At 42.2% G+C, this 24,473-nt stretch overlaps 1 protein-coding gene across 1 annotated transcript; it reads left to right on the forward strand.

The window, feature by feature from the left end:
- Positions 1 to 1,337: 1,337 nt before the first annotated feature.
- Positions 1,338 to 23,212, forward strand: VOPP1 (vesicular, overexpressed in cancer, prosurvival protein 1; the record flags this gene model as incomplete). The annotated part of the gene is made up of 4 exons (XM_010181013.1): positions 1,338 to 1,396; positions 17,024 to 17,101; positions 19,078 to 19,214; positions 22,750 to 23,212. Coding segments are annotated over 4 exons (456 nt in total), but the record flags the coding sequence as incomplete, so codon positions are not given.
- Positions 23,213 to 24,473: the final 1,261 nt, after the last annotated feature.

Raw genomic sequence — 24,473 nt, forward strand, 5'->3', positions numbered from 1 at the left:
GAACAAGGCCTCCACTGTGTTTATCCTGAGGAAAAAGCTAAAGCTTGTGCATCTTGAGGACTGCTGTGAGCCTGTTGCATTAGTGGCAAGGCCTGATCCCACGCATCAAAAGCATCTTCTCCTCCTCCCCCATCTCCTGTACCACACTTAACAATTTAATCCATAACAGTTTGTCTTCATGGGCTGTAATTGATCTGTCTGTGATTTAGCTCATCAGATGCTCATTAAAGAGCTTGCAGTCTTATTCATGAGGAGTAAGAGTCAGGGTTCTAAAACCACTTTGTCTTTGTCTTAACTGGATTCATTTAGTATTCTGGGATTTAGGGAGGCTAATAAACTTATGTGAGCTATTATTTAAAGGTGAGCTGCCAAGTGAACGTGAAGGATGATCCAAGCACTGCCGGTGTGCTGAGTGCTCTCTGAGATCGGGTGTCAGGTGTGAGCACCAGAGGGAATTGTTGCTAAAACCCCAGCAAGACATTCCTTGCTGCTTTGCAGACAGTGTCCCACAGCACCCTGGCCATATGTGATCAGATAATGCAGCTTGCGGTGGAGCTCCTGGAGCTACGTCTGCAATGAAGACAGCATTTTATGCTAGTAATGTCAGCGGGATATGTAGAAATATTTTGTGCGTTGTATCAAGAGTTTGGGCTTGACATCTGGTTTTCTTTTTTAAGCACCGCTATTGTTCTGAGCTGCTGTCTGTATTCTGGCAGTGCCCGTAACAATGTGTGCTTCCCACGTTGCCTGCACACTCATGCTGAGAAAATGCCTGTCGCCATCCTTTAACAAGGATATTCTGGCAATCTGCAAAACAGAACAATACCCCTGGGCTGCAGAAAGCAGTTTCCCTTCCCTGGTACTTTAATGAACACTTGAGATGTTTCCAAGCTGTAGGAAGAGGAGATGGGATGGATGGGTTCTCTGTTCTGCTCCTTTCCAAGCCTGGCTCTGCACACCAGAGACTTCCAGGAAGATTAATAATTCCCTGCAATTATTGAATTTACTGTGTAGTCATTGTGTCATCAAACTGGTTATGCCTTGGAGGTCTCTTAAGTGACTATAGCCACTATAGTGACTTTGTTTGTGAATCATGGGAAGCTCTGGGGCTCCACAGACAAAGCCCTGCCTGAGGGATCTGCACCCTGGCAGGGCACACTGCCATTCACATGAACTGTCCTCCCAGCTGCTGTGTGTATCAGGATCGGGAAGTCTTTGGTAATATAAACCTTTCCTAATTGCTCAAAGTCACAGTATTTATAAATAATCCATGGTTGTGTTTATAATTGTATGTTGTCCTATGTCAATATTAACACCATATTCTTCTTTCTTTGTAGTGTACGGAGGCCAAAAAGCATTGCTGGTACTTTGAAGGATTATATCCTACATATTATATGTAAGTAGTCATCACTTTCCTTTTTGCGTTTTTTAGTGCTCATGTGAGAAATCTCTTAGTGTTGTTCTTTCACTAATTATACTTTTCCCATAACTTCTCTGAGACTTTTTCTAATTTAAAAATGAAGATGCAATAAACTTTCCTTTCCCTGATTCCCTGTGTCCCATCTTTCCCTTTCTCTTTATTAAAAAAAACCAACTGTACAGATTCGTTTTGCCACTGAATCTTGGTGACCTTTCCAATTGCACACAAAATGCAAGATCTTAAACAGCTCTTATTTCAGAACACTGAAAGGAAACGTAAGTAGAGCCATGTGAGGACAGTTCTCCCTTTGTTTTGAGCAAGGGCAGGTAATCAGGCAGAATACCAAGAACGCTGTGAAAATAAGTTTGTCACTGTGATAATACTGTTGTTTAATTTAGGGAGTTGGATTGACTTGTTATCCATGGCATAACTGTCCTTTTGATGAGTGGCATCTACATTCTTATCAGGCTTGGACGTGAACAGTGTGTCAGTGACCTGTAGGTGCGTGATCAAGGATCTCTCTAAATTGCCGTTTTCTGTTTTAAACTGCCTACAGCAACAAAAAAAGGTGGAGGAAATGTACGGGTGGGAGGTATATTCCCTGTGAATTTGGGGGCAGAAGGGAGATAAATGTACTAAACTTTGTCCCTGTGTTGTATAACTTTCTAACTGCAAGCACCTGTAAATGTACATTAAAAAAAAAATTAAAATTAAGTGAGGTAGAGGAATGGGTAGCAACATTAGGTCATCTGTTCCCTGAACAGGTTCTTCCTTGCTGAAGGATTGAAAATTACTGTAATCGTTATGCTACCCAAGAACTTTCCTCCCTTTTCTTCTCCACCTCCACTTCATCTGCCAGAAACAGAAGAGAAATGGTAGAAACAAAATGCAGCCAGGAAGCCAGGAGAGAAACAAAGCTCACTGAAAGAATGAAACACTGTGTGGCTTAATCATCTGTGATCCTGATTAACTGCTTAGAAAGTGTTTGTGCCTAGAACTCACTGTCTTTTTTTCAGGTGACTGAAATGGTGAGAATTACTCATAAATGGTTGGCCAGAACAGATGGGTGAATTTAAATAACTTCATTTTATTTGCACGCTAATAACAATAGTACTTTGGTTCCACTTTTTATTTTATTTTATTTTATTTTGCTGCAGTGTGGGAAAGAAGCTGGAATGTTATGAAATGATAAAAATCCCACTGTACCTTGACATTCAGGAGTGCATTATTCATCATCACCTCAGTGTTGTTCTTACGCTTCTGCCCACATGCTTGTGTAGCTACTTGGACATTGGGTGTTAGCTCGGACTCTTCCTGCCACAAGTAAATACATACCGACTCCTGCAAAAGCAAGGAGTACAAAGGGAAGGCTCACTATCTGCAGTAGATCTGATTCACGCCAAGTTGCTTTCTAATTGGTTTTCTTTTGGTAACTAGTTTACTGCTTTTTTTGGTGCTGAAATGGAGTATCTTGAAAAAAAGTGGTGTGTTTATTTTCCAATCCATCGAAGAGGTTAACTGGAATTACACACAGCTTTGAACATCGGAAGGAAGAAAGTTGTGAGAGGGGTTATGGTGTTGTGGGTTGTTGTCTGGTTTAGGAGACATTTTAATGTGGAGGAAAAGCTGTTGTATATTGACTATCTCAGGTCAATCAGAAGACTGTTTGTGGTAGTTACTGCAGCACCCTGTTATCTGAGTCATTGCATAGACGTGTCGTGATTGCTGGTGTCTGGGTAGTGTAAATAAGTGGCAAAAGAAAGGGGAAAAGGGTGTTATGTGTGCCAGTAAGTGATTATTGGCAGCAGTGTGCCCAGATGGCCAAGGAGGCCAATGGTGTCCTGGCCTGTCTCAGAAATAGTGTGGCCAGCAGGGATAGGGGAGACCCTGTACTGGTACTGGTACGGCCGTACCTTTAATACTGAGTTCAGTTTTGGGCCCCTCACTACGAGAAGGATATTGAGGCACTGGCGTGTGTCCACAGAAGCGCAATGAAGCTGGTGATGGGTCTGGAGAACAATTTATATGAGGAGCGGCTGAGGAAGAGCTGTTTAGTTTGGAGACTGTCGGGAGACCTTATAGCTCTCTACAACTACCTGAAAGGAGGTTGTAGTGAGGTGGGTGTTGCTTTCTTCTCCCGAGTAACAAGTGATAGGATGAGAGGAAATGGCCTCAAGTTGTGCTAGGGGAAGGTTAGATTAGATAGTAGGATTTTTTTTTTTCACTGAAAGAGTAGTCAAACACTGGAACAGGCTGCCCAGGGGGCTGGTGAAGTCACCATCCCTGGAGGTGTTCAAGAAGTGTGTGGATGTGACACTTCAGGACATGGTTTAGTGGGCATGGTGGCGTTAGGTTTAGGTTGATGAACTTAGAAGTCTTTCCAACCTTAATGATTCTGTGATTCTATTGCAATAGCAATGAGTATCACATTAATGCTGCTGTTATTGTGATTATAAATTTAGGTGGTGAAGAAGAAATGCTAAGGAAAGACAATAAGGATTTGGGGATGGTAAAGCTCAGAGGATAGATACTGTGTGACAAGTGAAGAAATGTCAAAGGGAAGGGAGAGAGGGTAATTGAGTGCATAGGACCCCAGTATGTTTAGACGGCGCATGCATCAAAATGATGGGAAGATCATTGATGTCTATTACAATGCCTGAGATTTCCTACTTAGTTACTTACACAATTTCAATTCCCGTTGTCTAGGATCCCCAGCTGCTTTCTACCTGCGCTGTATTTTCATACTTGTATGGTGGAGGAGAGGCACACCACCAATCTCAATATCTTAGGGTGAAGTCCCATTGCTTTGGCACTTGTTTAACCCTTCACTGAGTTAATTCAATTTGCTAATCCCACAGAAAGTTGTTCATTTTAGCACATTCCAGGATGTGTTGAATCAGCTTGGTGCAGTTTTTGGCGAACACTGGTGAAATGGGAGGAAGGGAGTATTCTGCATATTGTGGAGGAGGAGGCATGAATAGTATCTTCTCCATTAGCATATGGTTAGATGTTAAATAATCTAAAGGCATATATGTAACTTTATCCTGAGGTTGTCTTCTCTGTGCAAATCTAGATCTGAGATGTGCTGTAGTGAAACGGGTTTTATTTTGTCTTACAATTTCTGGAGCAGCAGCCCCTGCAAAGCAGATCTATTTAGTCAAATGAGTTTGCAATAGATTCCATTCCTTTCTATCACTGGTTTTCAAACAAAGTTTTTTTTCTACTCAGTTAACATATACAGTCTGTCCCTTGGTCTTGAGACTATCTTTGACTTATGAAACCCAGCAATGCAATCCTTTTTAACGATTTTCCTGTGATTTCAGTCCCACGCTGGCAGTATGTCATGTCTCTCTTGGAGACACTTTGTATTATAATGAAAAGGTTGACTTTTCAGCTCAGAAATACCATGTCCTGTGTACATTCACAGATCTAGTGTGGCATGCTCGGATCAAGGCATCCCTGGACTGGCATGTCCATATGCCTTATCTCTTCTGGGTAGGCACGTTCTCTTTCAGTTGCTCAGAGTAACAGAAATCCAAGGTGGACTGTCACATAAAATGGTTGTTTGCTTTTATAGGAAGTTTAAAGAAAAGATAACTGAGTTAATCTTTCCTGTAAAGGCTCTGCTTCAACCATCCAAAGACAGAGATAAGACCGTTTTTGCTAAGCAAGAGCGACTAGGCATAAGAAATCAGTGTGCCCAAATAAGTGTACTGGAAATTCAGATAGATGGGGGGTAAAACTTGCAGTAATATGACTGTTCTTCTTTTGGAACTTAATTTCTTTTTAGGTTTTGATTCAATCTGTCTTCCAGTGTAAGTATTTAAAAAAGAAAAAGCTGTTAGAGGTGTTGCTCAAAGCTTTCTTAAAACTTGTTGGTTATCCTTTGTGTTAACAGCTAGGGCAAAGGTTGGAGGTATCTGTTACAGAACTAATGAGGCATCTCTCTGTCCAAGTAGTTAATGGTATTAGTACCTTCTTTGAAATTATTTTTCCAGTTGGCATAATTGTTCTAGTCTTTGTAGATCAGCAATACACTTTATTTTAATTCAAGTGTATTTCTTCCAAATATAATTATATTGCTTAAGGCTAAACTGAGGAATTGATAATTTTCCAAACTTTTCTGCCTCTGCTGTGTGAATAAGATATAGCTTATTTTAGACCAGAAGTCATCATGGAAAGCTTGCCAGGAATTTGAGAGACATGTATTGGTCTTTTACTGCTTATAATTTCCAAGACTGCTCTTAACTAACTTCACCAACCAAACCAATCATTTCTCCATGTCCTAGTTGTCTGAGTCACAAGATATTGCCTGTTAGATACTTTTCTCCTGCTTCAGCAAAATGTCTGTTTATGTGGCCTGGAAAAATAAGTAAACAAATATGAAGTGGAAAAAGGAATTAGTCATCAGAGTCTAATTCTTATCCTTTAGAAAAGCAGGGAGCCAAGTTATCCCTGACTTTGCTTAAATAATTAGATCATGCATCTCCTTGTGTGGATGCACAGAAAGCAGTTCAGAATTAAAGCTGTATCAGCAGACTTGACTCTGATCCTCTATAAGGATCCTCATCCTGCTCTCACTTAAACAAGCCAGCTCAGTCTTATTCTAGATGTACCTGAAGTGGTGATGGTTGGTGGAAGAGATGGTCAAGATAATTCTCTTACTTGGCAATAATGTGAATAATGACAGAGTGAATGTATTACATTGTGAAATCACCTCCTCTGTATGCAGATGCCAGCAGCACTTAAGATACTCCAGGTTTTTTTCCACTTCTGAATTGGGAATGAATACTAGAGGGTAGGCTGCCTTACATTTTGCTGATGAGGAGTAGTTTGATTGGAATAATTCTGAATGTCCCTCATTGCAGGGTAAAGTATGTTCCCTGGTATGACTGACCAGTCCCATACGTCTTTTCTGTTTATTTTTTGTCCTGTTGTTGGCTACCATCACATTGGAGCTTTTAATGAGGTGATAAAGTCCAGATGCTAGAACCTGCGTGTTTCTATTCCTCTCCATGGCATGTTTATAAAGCAGCACAAATGGTTCTGAGTGGCAGTATGCGTCCACAGCAGTAGAAATGCCGTGGCTGATGTCACTGGGTCAGTGAAGTAGTCACTGACAGGAGAGGGTTGGCTGACTTAGCAGGGAGAAAAGAGTTTTGATGCTATCTAATACTGAGTTTACATCATTTCAGCTCATCTTGTTGGATTACTACTGCATATTGAATTTTTAATAGTGTGATATTCTAAGAGAAGCAGTGAGGAAAATAGAGTAAATCTGAGTAGAGAATCAGAGAATAACTCGGGTGGGAAGGGTTCTCAGGAGACTCCAGTCCAGCCTCCTGATCAGAACAGGGTCAGCCATGAGGTCAGACCAGGTTGCTCAGGGCTTTAACCAGTTAGGTCTTGGGAAAACTCTGAGGAAGAAGATGACACAACCTTTCTGGGCAACATGCTCTGCTGCCTGGCTGTCCTCATGGTGGATAAGTTTTTTCACATACCAAGTCAGAACCTCTTTTGTTTCAGTTTACATCCATCATCTGTTGTCCTCCCACCCTGCACCACTGGGAAGATCGTGGCTCCATGCTCTTAGTAAATTCCTCCTGGGTACTGGCAGGCTGCTCTTGGGTCCCTCTGAAGCCATTTCTTCCTTAGGCTGAACAAGCCCAAGTCCCTCAACCTCTCCTTATAGGGCAAGTGCTGCAGCCCCTGCCTATCTTGATGGCCCTATGCTGAGCTTGCTTCAGTTTATTAATTTCCTTCTTTTTATTGGGAATGCCAAAACCAAATGTGGTATTTTAGATGTGGTCCAACAAGTGCTCAGTGAATAGTGATAGTTGCTTTGCTTGATCCACTGGCTAGGCTTCTGTTGACACAATTCAGGATGCTGATGGCCATTATTGCGGTCATGGCACACTGCTGGCTCATGTTCAGCTTGCTGTCTACCATGACCCCTAGGGCTTTTTCAGCAGAGCTGCTCCACAGCCAGCAAGATGTTCATCCTTCCCTTAGGAAGGACTTTGCATTTGTTTTTGTTCAGTTTTGTGAGGTTACTGTCAGGCCATTCCTCCAACCAGTCTAGATCTTTGAGTGGCAGACCTGCTCTTGAGCTCACCGACTGATCCCCAGTTTGGTGCCATCTCCAAACTTGCTGAGAGTACTCCATCACCAATTCCAGCAACACACTTGTCAACAGGACAGGTCTACCAGCTGGTAGTACCAGTACCATTACTTCATACTGTCTGGGGAGACCCATTGACTGCTGCTCACTGAGCCCCATCATCCAACCAGGCTTTTTTTACCCATCTGCATGTCCAGATTGTAATGTCCAAACTTGAGTACAAGGATATTGTGGCAGACAGCATGGAAAGCTTTGCTGAAGTTGAGGTAAATGGCATCTGCTACTCTCCGGCTTGACCACAGATACTGTCCGCTGCCAGTGTAATGGGAGAAGCTCTTCTTGCTGCTCTTGGTGTCCCTTGCAACTGTCAGTTGTAGGTGAGGTTTGGCTTTCCTAAAATCGCACCTACTTGTGTATGTGATGATTTCTAAACTCCTCCTTGGACGCATGGACCTGTTTCCACCTCCTGAATACTGACTTTTTTGCGTTTGAGCTCAGCCATAGGTTCCTTGTCTAAGTATGTTTTGACTGTTCATTGGTGTGCTGCTAGGTGAAAGACCTCCAGAAAGAAACAGAAACTTCCTCTGGAAGGAAGTGTTAACTGTTACTGCTGGTGAATAGGCAAAGAACAGAATAAATGTGAGGAAGTGCCATCTTGTAACCTCTTCTAATTTTTAGTCAAAGCAGGACCTGAATTAAGGTGAAAAGCACGTGCAGAAGTGCTGTATTCTTAGGTTAATATGTTTCTGCCATAGGAAGTAGTTTACTGCATACAGCAGACAGCTGCATGTGTACACATTTATGTTGATTAAATCTGTTTAACATTTCATTTAGAATTCATATAAGAACATTAAACATAAAAAAGGAATGTTTGCTAATATTCTTAATTTTAAAAATATTTTCCTTCCCTACATGGGAATTATTTTTCTTACTGTGGAGAAGAATGCTGATTGTATTCTGTTTGTGCTTTTTAATGGTTTTTCTTATGCTTTTCCACGTCTCTTCCTTTGCAGATTAAATTTTGTTGTATTTAACATACAGTCTTATTCATATGAGTTTTCAATGTAAGCCCTTATGTGCTTGTTGGTCAGTCTACAATAATGATTTTGTACATTATTGAGAACCTGCAAAATGTTCCAGATGAAAACAATAAAAAAGCGTTTTTCTCTCACTGTTTTTCCGATAGATTAGAGAGCACTTCTGCCATCAACATGTGTACAAAAGGCTGGGAAACCCCACCAGTCTAGACACAGGGCATGTTGCATGATGGGAGCTGCTTTCTGTGCTCCCTATCCTGTTATGTTTATTGCTTTTAATTAAGTTGGCTTTCCTGATGATACACTTAGCTTTCCCATTGCAATTACAGCGACATGAAGTGTCAGCAGGTGTGTGCTTAGGGCAGGAATCCAACTGTTGATTTATTCTTCCATTTGATTTGAAGCCAGCATGGAGGAGGGAGAGGGGAGGCAGCATAACAGTTTTGTACTCTTACAGGTGCCTTGAATGGCTGGCACACTACAGAAGCGGAGACCTGGATTCAGGCCAGAGACCACCAGTTTAGCAGCTAGCAGCCACAGAAAGGGCCTGTTTGCATATATAGTTCGATGCAAGAACGTATGTACACAGTTTGTATCCTGAAGGAAGGCAGCAGTACAAGGGGCAATGGTTTTAAACTAGAGCAGAGCAGATTTAGATCAGACATTAAGAAGTTCTTTACTATGAGGGTGGTGAAACACTGGAAGAGGTTGCCCAGTGAGGGTGGTGGAGTCCTCATCCCTGAAGATGTTCAAGGTCAGGCTTGATGGGGCTCTAAGCAACTTGATCTAGTTAAAGATGTCCCTGCTCACTGCTGGGGGGTTGAACTAGATGACCCCTAAAGGTCCCTTCTTACTCAACATATTCTATGGTTCTATGATCAGACCATCTGTATATAAATGCAACTAAACCTCCCCGCTATTGCTCAGTCCTGTGTAGCTTGAAACAATGAGGGTACAAAAGGGGATAAAACGTCACAACTAGCTTCAATAGTCTGTGCCTTTAAGGTGGTATATTCCTTGCTTCAAATAAGGGACAAGATTCCCTTGGTGTTGATGGATCTGTTGAGGTTGTAGTCCCAACTGCTGGAATCACCAGTGACTAGATGCCCTGAATTTTCTTCAGTGAGTGTTTGTCCTATGTGCAAGCTGGGGAGAATTAGGCTACCAAATTAACAAATTACTCTGCTTCCTAGGAGTGAGTCCTGAGAAGGGGAGAGGAATTTAATATCTCAGCCTTCACAGGCAATCAGGCAGTGACTGACCTAATTTGAGATTTGAAGCTCTGAAAGATTTCGGAGTTGGAGGTTGACTAGGTATAGGTAGTTTATTCCAAGAAAGGAGAAGAAGGAGAAAGTCTCTGTCTTCCAATGGAGGAGTACTCTGAAACCAGACTCTTCTCTGACTGAGGTGGAACAGGGAACCCAGTCCCACCCCCCACTCTCATTTCCAGAGGATGCAAATAACCACAGTTGTGGCTTATAATGAGTTTTTTCTGTTGGGGTTGTTTGACTTGAAATATTCATCAGAGCATTAACTCTTCTGTGTCCCAGGCAAGAATCCAATTACGAGGCTGAGACACAACTTCTTCTGGTTTCCTGTCAATAGGGCAGGAAGGCTTGTACCTCATTTGAGCTCCAGTGGACAGCATCAAGGGGCACTTGACCCCAAAGTCAATGTAATCTTGAAGCTTCTTACCCATTCTGGATAGGGAGACCCTGAATTACGATTTTGAAGGACTTGGTGGCACCTAACTGTTGGCCATTAATACCTGTATCCTTCTCTGTGTATGATCCTGCACTGGCTTGGTGAAGAAAGATTTGCTATGCATTAGTATTCAGGCAGATAGCAAATTCATGGACACCCATCGCCCCCTGCCAGCAGATTGCTTATAATCTCCCAGAGCAGCGATTAGATGCGGTAGGACTGCTTGCCCACTGGGAGCAGCTGGAGATAAGAAGAGCTAATGGTGTGTTTAATAAGGGGCTTGATGATTAAATAGAAGTCCTCATTCCTGTTGGTATGAGAAATTTGCAGTTCCACCTCCAGAAAATTAAAACTGCTGTGATACAGTTTATCTTTGGCTTACTTTTGCCAGAGCCTTAAACCAGGCTGTTTCTCTGCTTTGTTTTGCTAAACAAAGATGTGCAGCCTATGTTAAGAAATGGCTATTTGAGGTGCTGTATACTGCCACTGGACAAGCAAGTCTTGTCAGGTTCTGCCACAGGAAGAGCAGAGGTTTCTAAATGGATGTTAGCTGGCTGAAAGAACCATGTGGTGAGATTTGCTGCATTGACAGACTACAAGGAGAAGCCCTCAGTAGAGTGACTTTCTTCTTGAGGTCTGAGAAGGGAGGGCTGGGGCTATGGCAAGCCATTGGGTAGTAAAGGTTTGTAGAAGGGTTGATTTGATAGGAGCAGCAGAGAAAATGCTTCTCATTCCATCAGATGTAGGAGAGTATTTGCTATGTTCTGCTGAGTTCTTGCACAAGTGTTTAGACTCTTCACCTAAAGAATAACTGAGAAATAATCCCTTGTTCAGCTGCCGCCTGCTCTTATTTTCATGTCTATTTGATGGATAGGAGCCAAGTATCTTGTCTTGCAGGAAATTTTAGTTGTGTTAAAGCAGTCAGGAATCTAATCTGAGTGAATATTGTTTCTGTCTCTGTTGTTTCTACTCTGTAGGAAAATATGACCTTATAGCCATACATCTTTTAATGTTGTTAAGGGCTAGATGATTTATCAAGTACCTGGGTAACTATATCTCTAGTCCTTTCGTGGGTACCAGCGGCAGTGTTTTACTCTCAAGTACAGGTGTTCCACTGAGGTCACAACTGCGTTCATCTATGAAACAATTATATTTGTTTTATATATATAGTTATATATGTGACAAAATCGGACCTACATGTTACAAGGCACTGTTTTTGCATTCTCTGAGAGATCACCTTTGCTATGTATAAAAAAAGAAGATAAATGGTTTTGCGTACTGAGAACCTGTGGGTGGAGGGTACTGTAGTGGAGTTGTCTCTGCTGAAAATTAGGCCATGTATGCAGGCATACCAGGGAGATGCAACCAGCTCTTAAGATGGGGACTGGAAGGCAGATGTTACCTGTCACTCTGCTCCATCTGCCAAAATCTTGCCTATGTTACTGCTCCTCAAGCATTTAAATGAATGCTAGTGGGGGCATGTGACCTTTGTGTTGTAGTGTCTTTCTGGAGAAGGAGTAAACCACTTTGGGACTCAGAAATAGTTACTTAGGTGGAAGTCCTGAGTGCAGAGTTGGGACTCTGTATTTTGATTTCCATGTTCAGTGGGCTGTTGTAGCACAATGGATTCCTTGGTATAACCTCTTCAGCATGCTTGTAGTGTTAAGCTCCTGCACTTCTCTGATGGTCTTCCCCATGTATGCAGTCAATAACTTGGGTCTTTCCTTACATAGCTGTGCAGGCAATGGCTTTGCTTTGAAAACTTTTTATTGAGAATGGAAATGCTCATACAGAATGGTCTGAAATTAATTAATCAATAGTGAAATTAACTTGGTAGAAAAATCACTCCCTTTCTTTTTGTACACCTTCTACTGATCCTCTTCCTCGTTCTTCATCCTTTAGGTCTAATTCTGAGTCTTGTGGCAGTGTTGTCATGTTGAACTCAGTGGCATTACTCCTCATTGATACCACAGCCAAGCTCCTGAGCTTCATCAGAATTGTTTCTGCTAGTCACTTTGAGGTGGTTCCCTCCTCTGTTTTTGTTTCATGGTTTCATTTTTCTCTGTTCAGCACTGCATCTTGGCAAATGGGTTCCAAGATTATTTTTTTAAATTATTACTATTGAACTTTTTTGCCCTAGGACAAGTGTATGCATGTGCATACTTCAGCTGTCTCTCTTCATCTGTTCAGTGGTAGCAGACCTGAGCCTTCGGACTTGGAGGACTCGGCATTAAGACTGCCTGGAGGTGACCCAGTCTTTAGCCATCCATCCCTTCCAGTTCTTGTGAGGTCTTCTGGTTCTCCTTCTTGTCTTCTACCTGTGCCAGTATTAGGACCATAGCTGGGACTTCCTTAGCCTCACCTGATGCTACTACCCATTCCAGCAAAATATTTTCTCTTCTGTTTTTGGTTTTGGTCTCTTGCTACACCCTCCTTTACTTAACTTCTTGGTTCTCTTTCGTTCCCCCCCCCGCCCTCTCCTCAATTCAAAAACTGCCAGTGCTTCTTGTATTCCAGTGAATCTCAGTTTGTGTCATATATCTTACACGTTTTATTACACACATTTTATTACACACAGCAGTTATTTCACCAATGACTGGCATGCAGCCTTTTTTGGAATTAAGGTCAGGCTTGTCTTCAGGACACTGGTTAGAAATCATGCAGTTTACTGTATCTGGTTGTTGTGGGAGTTTTGAAGTTTTCTTTCACCCTCCCATCCTCTGTCCCTGTGTCTACAGTAGGGTTTCTGCCACTACATGTGGATTGACAATTTATATTTTCCTTTACTCTTCCAAAATACGTTGCTAATAAAACATCTTAAATGTTATACCAAGTTTTGGCATGTATGACACAAGCAGTCTAGAGAGGAAACCTGGGAAGGCTACAACCTGCATTTCAAAGGGATGGTGTTGATCGGGAATACATGTTGCATGAAGACAGGGAACCTTGTCAGGCCACTGTGGCCATATAGTCTGCTGAAGAATAATCCTTGTTTTGCCTCTTTAATTTCTCTAGTTTTCAGCAAGTGCCAATCTGGGAATTATTTTTAGATGCAGTTTTTTCTGTGGCAGCTCTGCTAAGAAAGGACTTGTTCAGCTGTGTAGATGCAGGTATAAATGGAAAAAAGCTTCTGGACCATTTCAGTGAGCAGTTATTATCTGCAGAACACATAAGTATGCGGTTTGTTCGTGAGGTTTGAGCCATACCAGTTACCCTTATGTGAAACTTTGTGCTGTGCTTTTCCATTAAGGAAAGAAGTTCAGTGTCACGATTAAAGTGCAAACCCGTACAAGAAGCTTGTCACTGTGATCTGACACGCACTGTAACCCTGATCTCTGACATAGCAGTTCCTTGGTGTGCTAGCAGTACAGTCATTGGAGATGCAGATGCATTCATTTCACTCTTCTGAATTATGAATGAAAAGATGTACTTTCTGAATCATAAATCACATTGCACAGTTTTCAGAAGAGAGGCTGTATGCTTGGTGAAGTTGCAGGTTAGCAAAATAACTAATGGATCATATCTTATCCTACAGAATGGGTTAAATTTTTATCTATGAAACAAGCATTGTCCTAGGGAAATGCAGTTCTTGGGATCATCATTGGTGTGTGAAAGAGGGAAATTGGCTTTAGAAATGTCTTCTGTGTGTGATGGGCTCAGTCCAGTTCAGATTGATAGTAACGCTTGTTCTTCAGCTGGTGTTGGGCACAATCAGTCCTTCCCCGTTAAGCAGAGCCAAAGCACAAGTGTAATTTGAAGAATACACACATCAATTCAATAAATATATGTATGTGCTCAATTGGTTTTTTCTGAACCAAGGTCTTAATTCTGCTGAGAGGCAGTAAGAAAGAGTACATCAAAGACTGGTTATACTTAAGCTTGTGTTTTACTCTATTAATAAGCTAATTTTATTGCTTGCTTTTACCTGCTTGCTTACTTTTGTAAGTAAGGTAATTTTCTTGTATCTGGGATTGATGTTGGCAGAAATTGTGGTGTTTTTTCATAGCGCATTGAACCAAGAACAAGGGATCAGCAGAGCTTCCATGGTACCCTGAAGGCAGCATCAGCAAACGGGCTGTTTGTTCTTCCAGTCATTTTTGGTGCCGCTGGGGAACACAAACAGCAGAGTCTTGTCATGGCATCATCCTTGATTCCAGACTCATGCATATGGGTGCATGTGTCCGTGTACACAAAATGGGTAAAAAGTTAAAGGGTTACTAGCATCAAATATCCAAGGGATTTGCCTCTGAGTTGTGATAGTGGTTTGGCTTCACAGATCCACCCAGCAAATGCAGTGCTTAGCATTGGATGAGTTACTTCAGAAAGCTTACTGGCTTTTGTAAAATGGCTTTTTCTCTAAAAACAGCCACCATGAGAGACTCCTCTAGTCTTTGCATCATCATTTTCAGCCATTTGAAAATGCAATCATTCATGTAGAGATGAAACTTCTCTTTGATGGGCTCTATGTTTGCCATTTGGTGGTCTCGGGAGCTTCATCAACACTCAGCAGTTGAGCCTTTCTGTCTTCCAGCTGGTACTTTAGCCCTCTTTTGCAGGAAGAAAAGCTAAGCCACTGAGATCTTAAAAATTATGCTGACTTGTAGTCTGGACTATTTGGAGATTAAAAATAAAAAGTAAACTCAGGTACTGTGCTCACCATACAGATGCTGTTTTAATTTTGGTGGTTTGAACAACCATAATTATATATCACAAAATAACCTTTTCCCATCTCTTCTTGCTCTGAAGAAAACAGATGCAAAATAAGTGAGGCAAGGGTGGGCACAGGGGAGGTGTACGTGCAGCCTCTCTGGGCTCTCTGTTTTAGCTTAACTTTTAACACAAGTTAAGCTCTTGAGGCTTGATCTGGGAGAAGGCTCTGTTTCCTCTCTGCTTTTCTGGCCCAACAAACCTTAGAAAGTCTTTGCTGTACAGCATCAGCGAAAAGAGCAAGTGCCCATCAACGTGCATGAGGCATTTTAACCATGAGTACGTTAAAGAGCAAAAAGGGTACCCTGACCACTCTTTTGACAGAAGGCAGCAGCTGCTACTCAATTTCATGAGGGATCTGATCCTGTCCATGCATTTAACATATGTCTTGAAAGCTCCTGTTGTGTTGATCCACTTGAGTAGCCTGGAGGGGTGCTTAATTTCTTGGTCCCAATAGGACTGGAGTTAATGCTGACTTACTAAGTCTTGTTAGTAGTTTTGTGAGCTCTGGTAGCTCTGAATCAGTGTGAGCAGTTGTTGGGGTTGTGGCAAGCTCTGAAGAAGAAAAGTTGGAGATTGAGTTGCTTTCAGGTTCAGGGGTGGCAAAGTGGGTGTTTTGTCTTTTGGCATGAGCAACTTAGTCTGCTTGAGTCTCAGACTGGGTGCCTGGGTGCATTAATGGACCTTGCTGAGCTGATCATGTCAGATCCTCTGGCTTGCTTAAATAAAATCTTGCCTGCTTGTCATCAGAAAAGCGTGTAACTGTTTTCGCTTGCAAAGCAACTGATTATGTATCCATGGAGCATCCTTCTCTGGCCCCAATTAGAGGCTGAAGGCTATGTGACTTGATGTATTTTGTGAGTGAAGGCTTCTTAATTGAGCATGTAAATGTGTAATTGTCTGTACAATTATAAAATGGATTTTTTTTTAGCTTTGTGTACAAATATGCAGCACAGTCATGCAGTTGGGCAAATTTTCCAAAACCAGATGCTTAATTAAATCTGTGCATTGAGCATACAGATGTGAATACCATTAAAAAGATGGATTAAGTTATGGTAACCTCCTCTTTTGTTTTGGCGTGTGGATATGCTAATCTGAATGTGTTAATCACATTCCATAGTTTCTGTGTTACCTCTGTCCTTTTTCCTACTAAGTACATAGTGTTTCATTTGTGTGGGAAATGGCAGTTGCCATAGAAATTGTTCAGAGGATGCTGGATGTATGTGCTGGCTTTCAGTGGAGTTGTACTTTGTGCTTATGGCAGTTGGTGCTACAATACCTTTAAACGGTTATATTCCATATGAAATATTGATTTGAAATGTAGCAGTTTTTTTAAGAGGAAAGCCTACCTAAATAATAGGAGTTCCAGTCCAGTGTAACTTCTGAGAAGCAAAAAATGCCATTAAATTTGCAAATAATGGTATGTTTGAAGTTTTCTCTGCGCTTGGTGGTTTCTCTGTTTGGAAGCTTTTGATTTGCAAAGAATGAGTGATCTGGCAGTTTGGACCTTGCAATTCTTGTCTGTTGCAGTGAATAACACCTCAAATGGCTCATGTTTGAGGTCTGCAGTGTTCAAGCAGCTTTTCTTTGTAACAGGTGTTTAATTCTACATAAAACGACTACATTCAGTCTTTTTGAGGTGGCTTTAAAAGCAGAATATAGGAAGGTAGTTTCAATAACATGCAAAAAATTCCTGAATAGCGATAGAGCTGTGCCACGGATGTGTACCTGTGATTGACAGCCTTATCCGGCTTTATTCAACTTATTCTTCGACTCACAGAATGGTTTCAGTTGGAAAGGTCCTTTACAGACCATCCAGTCCAACTCCCCTGCCATGGCAGGGACATCTTTCACTAGACCAGGTTGCTCCAACCTGGCCATGAACACTTCCAGGAGGCTTTGCCTCCCAGGCTCATGGAGATGTCGTAAATAACACCTCAGGCAGGGGTGCAAACTGCATCAGAGTTGGGGATGCTGTTTTAATCTGAGTGACAACCACTCCCCTAACGCCCTTTTCTCTTTATTTCTCTGCAGATGTCGCTCCTATGAGGACTGCTGTGGTTCAAGATGCTGCGTAAGAGCTCTCTCTATCCAGCGACTATGGTATTTTTGGTAGGTCAAGGCACTGGGGAATTTTATGTTTGTCCTGTTCTTGTCTTGTTTGTAGGACTCACATCAAGGTGTTGGCAGCCCTAGTATTTTAAAGTAAAGTAGGTACAAGTATGCGTAAAGTGCAATGGCTTTGGTTTTTTTGCATATAAAATTCTCCCAATATGGTGAGACAACACTGAAAACGGAGGTTTACTTGTGTCAGTTTGACCCTTTCTGCTTTTGGATCCTGCTGGTCTGTACAGGCAGTGGTTATGCTTTTATCCAAAGTTGCTGAACTCCTTATGCCTGTCCTAGCTACTACCAGGTGGCAGCGTTTGACCGTTTTTGTTGGGCACTCAGTTTTAAAAGAGGATTGTATAAGGAGGATTGTACATTTAGGCAGGGTTTAAAATATTCTTGCTAGCTGAATTGAGACTTCAATTAAAAAGGAAGTGGAGTATATTTATGACTACAAGGATTGCACTGGAGATGACAGCAAGGGAAAAGAAGGCAGAAAGATTTGAGGTCATGAAACCAGCAGCTCAGTAATCTGGATAAAGCTTAAACTAATCACTGTTATATGCATTATGAAAAAAATAAGGTAAATTCATTTCAGAGAGGAATTTAAGAAAGCACCTGACTAAGACCTTCTCATTACGGTAGAGAGAAAGCAAAAACTCTCCTCAGAAACCTGATTTCAGGCATTTTTAGATAGAATTTGAGGACCTCTTTAAAAAAAATCCAAAACCTTCAAAATTGAAAAGAATAAACACTGAAAAACAGAAACCTGATATATGCTATAATACTGAGATTTCCCAAAGCTGACTGTGGGATTTCAGTGTACAATCCTTGCTGATATAACTGAAGAGCTCTGCATCTCAATCCCTGGGGTGACGTCGTAAATCTCTGTTTTTCTGTTCAGAACAAATCCCTTGCAGGAACACTGCCAAAAAGGAATGTATTAATATTGGCTCAGGGAAATACGACCTCCTTCTGCTCTTGTTTCCACCACAGAAACAAGAACAGCATCTGACCCTTTCCATGAAATACCTCTTGGTACTGTGCAGCGTCACACTCTTCCTCTTGGGCACCTGGGAATGCTCCAGGGGACATAAGCATTGTACACACCATGGGTTGCCCCTGGGCCCTGAAATGGGGTGGCAATTTCAGGCAGAAGAACCATCTGCCTTTATGGGAGCTTGCATCTGATAACGAATCAAAGAAACACAGTGAAAGCCACTATCTGAAGAACAAAGTCTTCTGAGGTGCCCTGCTGTTTCCACAGCACCAGGGCAAGGGAGTGATGAGGACAGTTTAGCCAGGTCAGAAGAAGAGCTGAGAGGAGAAAAACTGAAGCAAAAGGACGTCCTTTTTCTTGAGAATGTATATTCTGTCTAGGAAGCACAAAGCAAAGCTTGTCATCTTCGGTGCTGAGTGCTTCAGTCTTCTGGCTTGAGCTGAAATGCCAGCTACCATATTTCCCATGGGAGACAAAATTACAGTGTTGAGCAATTTAAGAACATCTTCTTTTAACAGATTCTTTAAAGAATCTTCTTTTAAGGGCAACTGCAGAATAGTATTCCTCTTTGACCCCTACAAACCTCCTGGCCAGCCTCAATGCTGTAAGTACGAGGCTTGTGTCCAAGATGTGCAGTTTGAAACTATATCGACTTGGAATTTCAGTTCAGCATCCCAGTGGCAAAGGTCAGGTATGAACCTGAAATTTACAAAAGTTCAAGGGCATTTTAGATTTGTACTTTACATGCCAGAAAACATCAGGCAATAGTACTAATTGCTAAAGATGTCTGTAATATATCTGTGAGTGCTTTCTCAAAGGACATAGGCCTGCTCTCAAGAGACAGCCTATTTAACAGACTCCAATGAAAGTTGTAGGCTGATGATTGCTGGATTATACTCTCATTTCTCTCAACGAACAGTCTGGTGTGAGAGCTGCCTGACTGCAGGTGGGTTTTGACTTCCCTCTTCTCTTTGCCTAGGTTCCTTTTGATGATGGGAGTTTTGTTTTGTTGCGGAGCTGGTTTCTTCATCCGAAGGCGGATGTACGCTCCTCCACTAGTAGAAGAACCTGCTTTTAACGTGTCTTACACCAGACAACCAGTCAACACTGCATCAGGTCAGAGACTGCTCATTAAACAAGTTTCACTAATTTCTTATATTTGCCGAAGCATTGAAAAAGGGTGGGTTTGGCAGTTTTGTTTGTTTGATTTTGGGAAACAGTGGGATTTGGACTGCACTAAACCATGCAACCACCTCCTGTGATGAGTGAAGTCTTCTGCCTTCCAAGCAATGTAATTCAGCTGCTATGTACAGAAGTGTTTTTGACACCCAGGATGACAGGACTTTCAGTTCCTTTCTGTTGTGGTTCCTAATACCTTTACAGCTGTGTGTCCGTACATGAAAGGAGGAGAGCAAGTTCTCACTTTGCAGCGTAGGCAAAATTATAGGTATCCAAAATGAAAAGTGCCATGAAGAAAGAGTTTTAAATACAGTTGAAAACATTTGGCAGAGGTGAAGGAAAGCCTAACATTTTTCTTCCACAGTCTGGCTGTCTTGCAAGTCTTCCCTTTTTTATTTGCCTTCCATGCTCTGTACTACAGTTTTTCTGCAACAGAGTGGTCCTTCTCCCCTTGCTAGTTGGTTTCTCTGGTTGGTAATGGCAGTGAGCTTCAGGAGGATCTACGTAGTAATGGCTTCTCTGCCAATACTGCTTTCTAAGTTTGCTATTTCTTCCCCTCTGGCTGCTAGATAATCCCAGTTGGGAGGATTCTGCAAAAAAAGACTCACCTGTGAGCAGAAGATGTTTGTGCTTTATGGGCGCATTTTGAATGCAGCTGTCTCTAGTTGGAAGATTGAGATTAGATCTGAGTGCACGCTTGGGTCCTTGCCTTCTCCCTGCCTCAGCAAGGGCAAACGGAGATGTTTTTAACCACTCCCTAGCTTTCACAAGCCACTGCTAGTTTGTGCCAGCAAAAGCATGCACACATATCTGCAAGTGCGCTTGGTACATGGATGCTTTTCCTCCTGGACTGTTAGTTTATTGCATGTTGGATTAGACAGAGCTGAAGCCAGAGGATAATTACCTTTTCTGACAACTTTTTTTTTGGAATTGGCAATTTGGTTTTGTGTCATACTGGCTTGGAAGTAGAAATACAACTGAATATTATGTAATGAGAAGGGGGATCTCTCCAAAAACTTGCTACCTCAAACCTGTCTATCAAAAATCATCTCCTGAACCGTTACATCCCTGTGCAATACTGCAGCTGCATCAAGGCAGCCTCTTTAGAAAAGTGTCCTGAACCCCTGTCTTTGTAGCTGAAACTACGAGCGTGGTGCAGAGGGGCGGCATTCGGGCCCTCTCCCCTGTCATGCCTGTTATTGCACACCCATGTCCTTTGTGCAGACTTTGGAAATGCTCTTTCTTGCACCCTTAACCATGTACCCATGGATATGTGTTTTCCCTCTCTTACGCACAGGTCTAAATGGATAAAAAGATGTTACAGACACAAACTAACATTTTATTCACCCTTTTCTTTTTTTTAAATCCTAAGAGGTTTTTTTAGGGCTTCTATTCTGCATTTTTTTTTCTGATTGACTAAACAACCATTTCCACAGAGAGTATTTATTTTTCAACAGTGGGGAGGGAGCCAATCTAACTGAACTATATTTTTAAGCCTGAAAAATAACCTCAGGATTATGTGAACAGGGATAATCTTGGGCTGGATCGACAAATATCAGATTTAATTTTAGAACATGGTTTTAGTTTTTCATGGAACACAAATTGTGGGTAAATATAAAACAAGAACGAGCTCTTTGGTGACCTGCTTATGCCACCTGCTTCCAGACTTACTACTGTTTCTTAAAGCTCTGGACTCTGAGCTAACCTCACCAAATTTTTTTCCTACTTTTTCTAGTATTCTAGGAATATTCAGCTGCAAAAGCAATGGGAATTAGTAGTCAACCAAGTTCACATTTTCCTCCAGCTCCTCTGCCAGATTTGGTAGCAGTAGCCAGTTCATGGTTGAGGTAGAGCCCTTGAAAGATGGCTCCTTGGTCATCTCCCCCCTCTGCAGTGATAACGGCAGCATCTTCTGCCATCCCAGCAGGAGCCTGGAGGTGGGAGTGCTTTTTCTCTGGGGCCGACTGGGAAAATGGACTGAATACCTCACCTACAAACTGCAGTTTGCAGACCTGGTGGTGTCTTTCACTTTAGGTCTGGCCTACATAGCCCCAAACTGGCAGTTCAGATGCTAGAAAAGGTCGAGTCCCTTTGCAGACACTTTACAAATACTGAGCTGTTCCCATATGCTGATGCTATACATGGAAGCAGAACAAGGGCTTCGTTGCTGTGGAAAAAGGAGAGAGGCTGCAGAGCAGCCCTCTTCCCTCAGACAGGCAAAAGGAAAAGTTACTGTGGTGGTGTGTTTAAAAATTACTGTGCTAAGAAGGTAATGGCTCTGTTCCTGATCTGCTTTCCATCCTCTTTGCTCCCAAGGCAGACACCCCAGGCTCTGGAACAGTTTGTATCCCCATGCCTTATAGCTCAACCCATCTGATTTAATATCATAAGGACATGGTTTTGGGTTTGGTATGTAAGTCCTTCCTGAATGTTTGAAGTACTAAAGGATGCTTAAAACTTCAAGAAGCCTGTATTCCTTCTGTGGCAATATTGAGTCCTAGTGTCACTAAGTCATGGAAAGAAATGATTAGGGGGAAAATCTCTCAGAGGCTGTATTATAGGAAAAACAGACTAGCACCAAAAGAAGACCTGTTGCTCAGCCATGATTCTTTTCAGTCCAGCTTTATTTAAATAAAGAGAAGAAAACTAATTTACACGTTGAGATAGAGACAGTCTGTGGCTTTAATTGATGGCATTGTATTCAGTTGTCTTCCAGCACCCACTGTGGTATCTGAGGAGGATTACACACCACCTTTGTTATTTCTCGTGGCAGCAGTCTCTGTTACTCCTCATGTGTCACGGCTAGGAATTTTGCATTTGATCATACATTTCCTTTCCTTGTCCCTACAGACTCCAACATCATTTCCTAAATTTAATCTGTGCAAAGCAATCTTGTCCTATTGTGTCAGCTAGCGATAATTGGCTTCAGCTTGGGTTTTTGCTTCATACATGTTTACTCCTTAGCTGTATTGTGCCTTGAAGGGAAATTACCTATTTGAGATGCAGTCTGGCACACAAGCAGATGGAGTACATTACAAAATAACTAGTGAAGCCCTATCCTCAGACTTTGCACCCGAGCCAGGGCTGCAGTGGAAACCTCTTTGTCCGTCTGAGATCCCATGCCTCTCCTCTCCACAGGCATGGCAGCTTTTCTGTCCAGGGAACTGAGCCACGCTCGCTGTTTGCCCTTTCAAATGGCAGTCACTTGGGGCAGTGGTGCCCCGTGTTTTAGTAAATTATTTCTGTTGCATGCAAAATGGAAACTTCATGGTGAAATCTCAAGAAGTGAACGTAGTCCCACAAGCCTGGGATTTTTCTGCAATGGGAGAAAGGTGGCTCCTTGACTTTGTTCCGTTGAGCACTTTGAGAAAACTTGTCCAAGTGTGCTGAGTGCAGGCCCTGGAGGAGCACGACTGCTGCCTGATGTCACTGCAGTTGCTGATACATTTTTTTCTCCTTTTCTTTCTTTCAGGGTCACAACAACCTGGAGTGCCGTATTACACAGATCCAGGTGGACCTGTGATGAATCCCATGGCTATGGCTTTCCACGTCCAGCCCAATTCCCCACAAGGAAACCCGGTTTACCCACCCCCACCTTCCTACTGCAACACACCACCTCCCCCTTATGAGCAGGTGGTGAAATCCTCCACATGAGGACTCTCTGGCTCTCTGACCTGACTGTGTGAGAAGAAGGTGCCATTGCAAAATGACCGAGATGGAGGGCATCCGCCCTTTTGAACACTTGCTAGTTCTCCAAGTCCTCTCTCCCTCCCTTCCCTGCACCTTTCCTCATTAAATTTACTTGCAAAGGGGTGATTTTTAAATTTTTTTCTTTTTTCTTTTTTTTTTAGTAGAAGTGGATTTTTTCTTTGTCTTAAAATGAGAGAAGTTGTCTTTGTAATGCTTTTAATGGAAACCTATATTTAAAACCTGTATGTCTTTCTCTTTATTTACTGTTCGTTTCAATCGTGGGTTTACTTGCGTTGTGGCAGGCTACTAGTAACAGTTCTTTATGCAGCCTCAGAGTGTGCACTCTCATAGCAGAAATACCTTCGTCTAAGGGAAATGACAGAGAAAGAGGGTAGAAGGAGCAGAAGCAGGGCAATGCTTTTACCAGAAATGGTGGCCACCATCTTTTCCATGCACGTTTTTTCCAGGAATACTTGGTTTTGATGCACAGCACAGTCATGCTGTGATAGAAACCTGTGAGTGACTGGAACACCAGCACTGGTTGAGTCATGGCAGGGGCTTTGCCAAGTGCCCTAGAAAAGAGGGAGTCATTACATTAAATGCTGCATCTAAAGGCAAAGACCAGGACCTGAGCATGTTTTGGCCAGCACCTGGACTCGGCCTGGGTGATTGGCATCCTGACTCCCCTTGTTTTGCCAGCAGTGAGATTGTATGAAACAGCCAAAGACCTAAATGTCAGCAGTGAGAGGGAGATGTTATTAACCTCAGAGCTACTTGTACTTGTGCCTCTTGGCAGAACAGCCAGAAACACTGAAATATGTAGGTAAGTTTTCTTCCCTAAATTGGAAAATAATGGCAGTTAGGAGTGGGAGCATGCTTCCAAGTTTGCTTCCTTTGAAAATTATATTTTCTAAACTAGTGTGCACTTGACATTTGAAGCTGTGTATGTCACTGAATATGGTTGTGTATACAGGACATAATTTTTAAAAAGCAAATCCAGCCTTTCTTTTTCTGTCAGCTAGAAATGACCACAGACCTCATGTTAGTAGATAGATGTTGTTAAGTCCTTTTGTATTACTCTCATGGTTTAACCTGGCAAGCAGCTAAACACTGCAGCATGCTCGCTCAACTCCCTGCTCCTCAGTGGGATGGGGGAAAGAATTGGGAGATTAGAAGTAAAGAACTCATCAGTTGAGATAAAGACCTTTCAATAACTGAAACAACCCAAACTTAAATAATAATAATAGTACCAATTAATTATAACAAGAATAGCAACAATGATAATGAAGCAGTCAAAATTTTACTGAGCTCACAAAAGGCAGCTCCTGGCTGTACACTAAAGAAAAATGCAGTGGGAGGGGTAAACCTCAGAACCAAGATGGGCCACCATCATGGAGGAGAAGGGAAGGGGTTGAAGGGGCTGAAGAGGAGAAGTAGAAGGGGGAACGCGTTGAAGGGGTTGTCCCCTTAAAGCTCCCCAGTTTATGGTGAGAATGACGTTTTTGG

The sequence above is a fragment of the Mesitornis unicolor genome, unplaced genomic scaffold, assembly GCF_000695765.1.
Source record: "Mesitornis unicolor isolate BGI_N332 unplaced genomic scaffold, ASM69576v1 scaffold24633, whole genome shotgun sequence".
Classification (NCBI taxonomy): Eukaryota; Metazoa; Chordata; class Aves; order Mesitornithiformes; family Mesitornithidae; genus Mesitornis; species Mesitornis unicolor.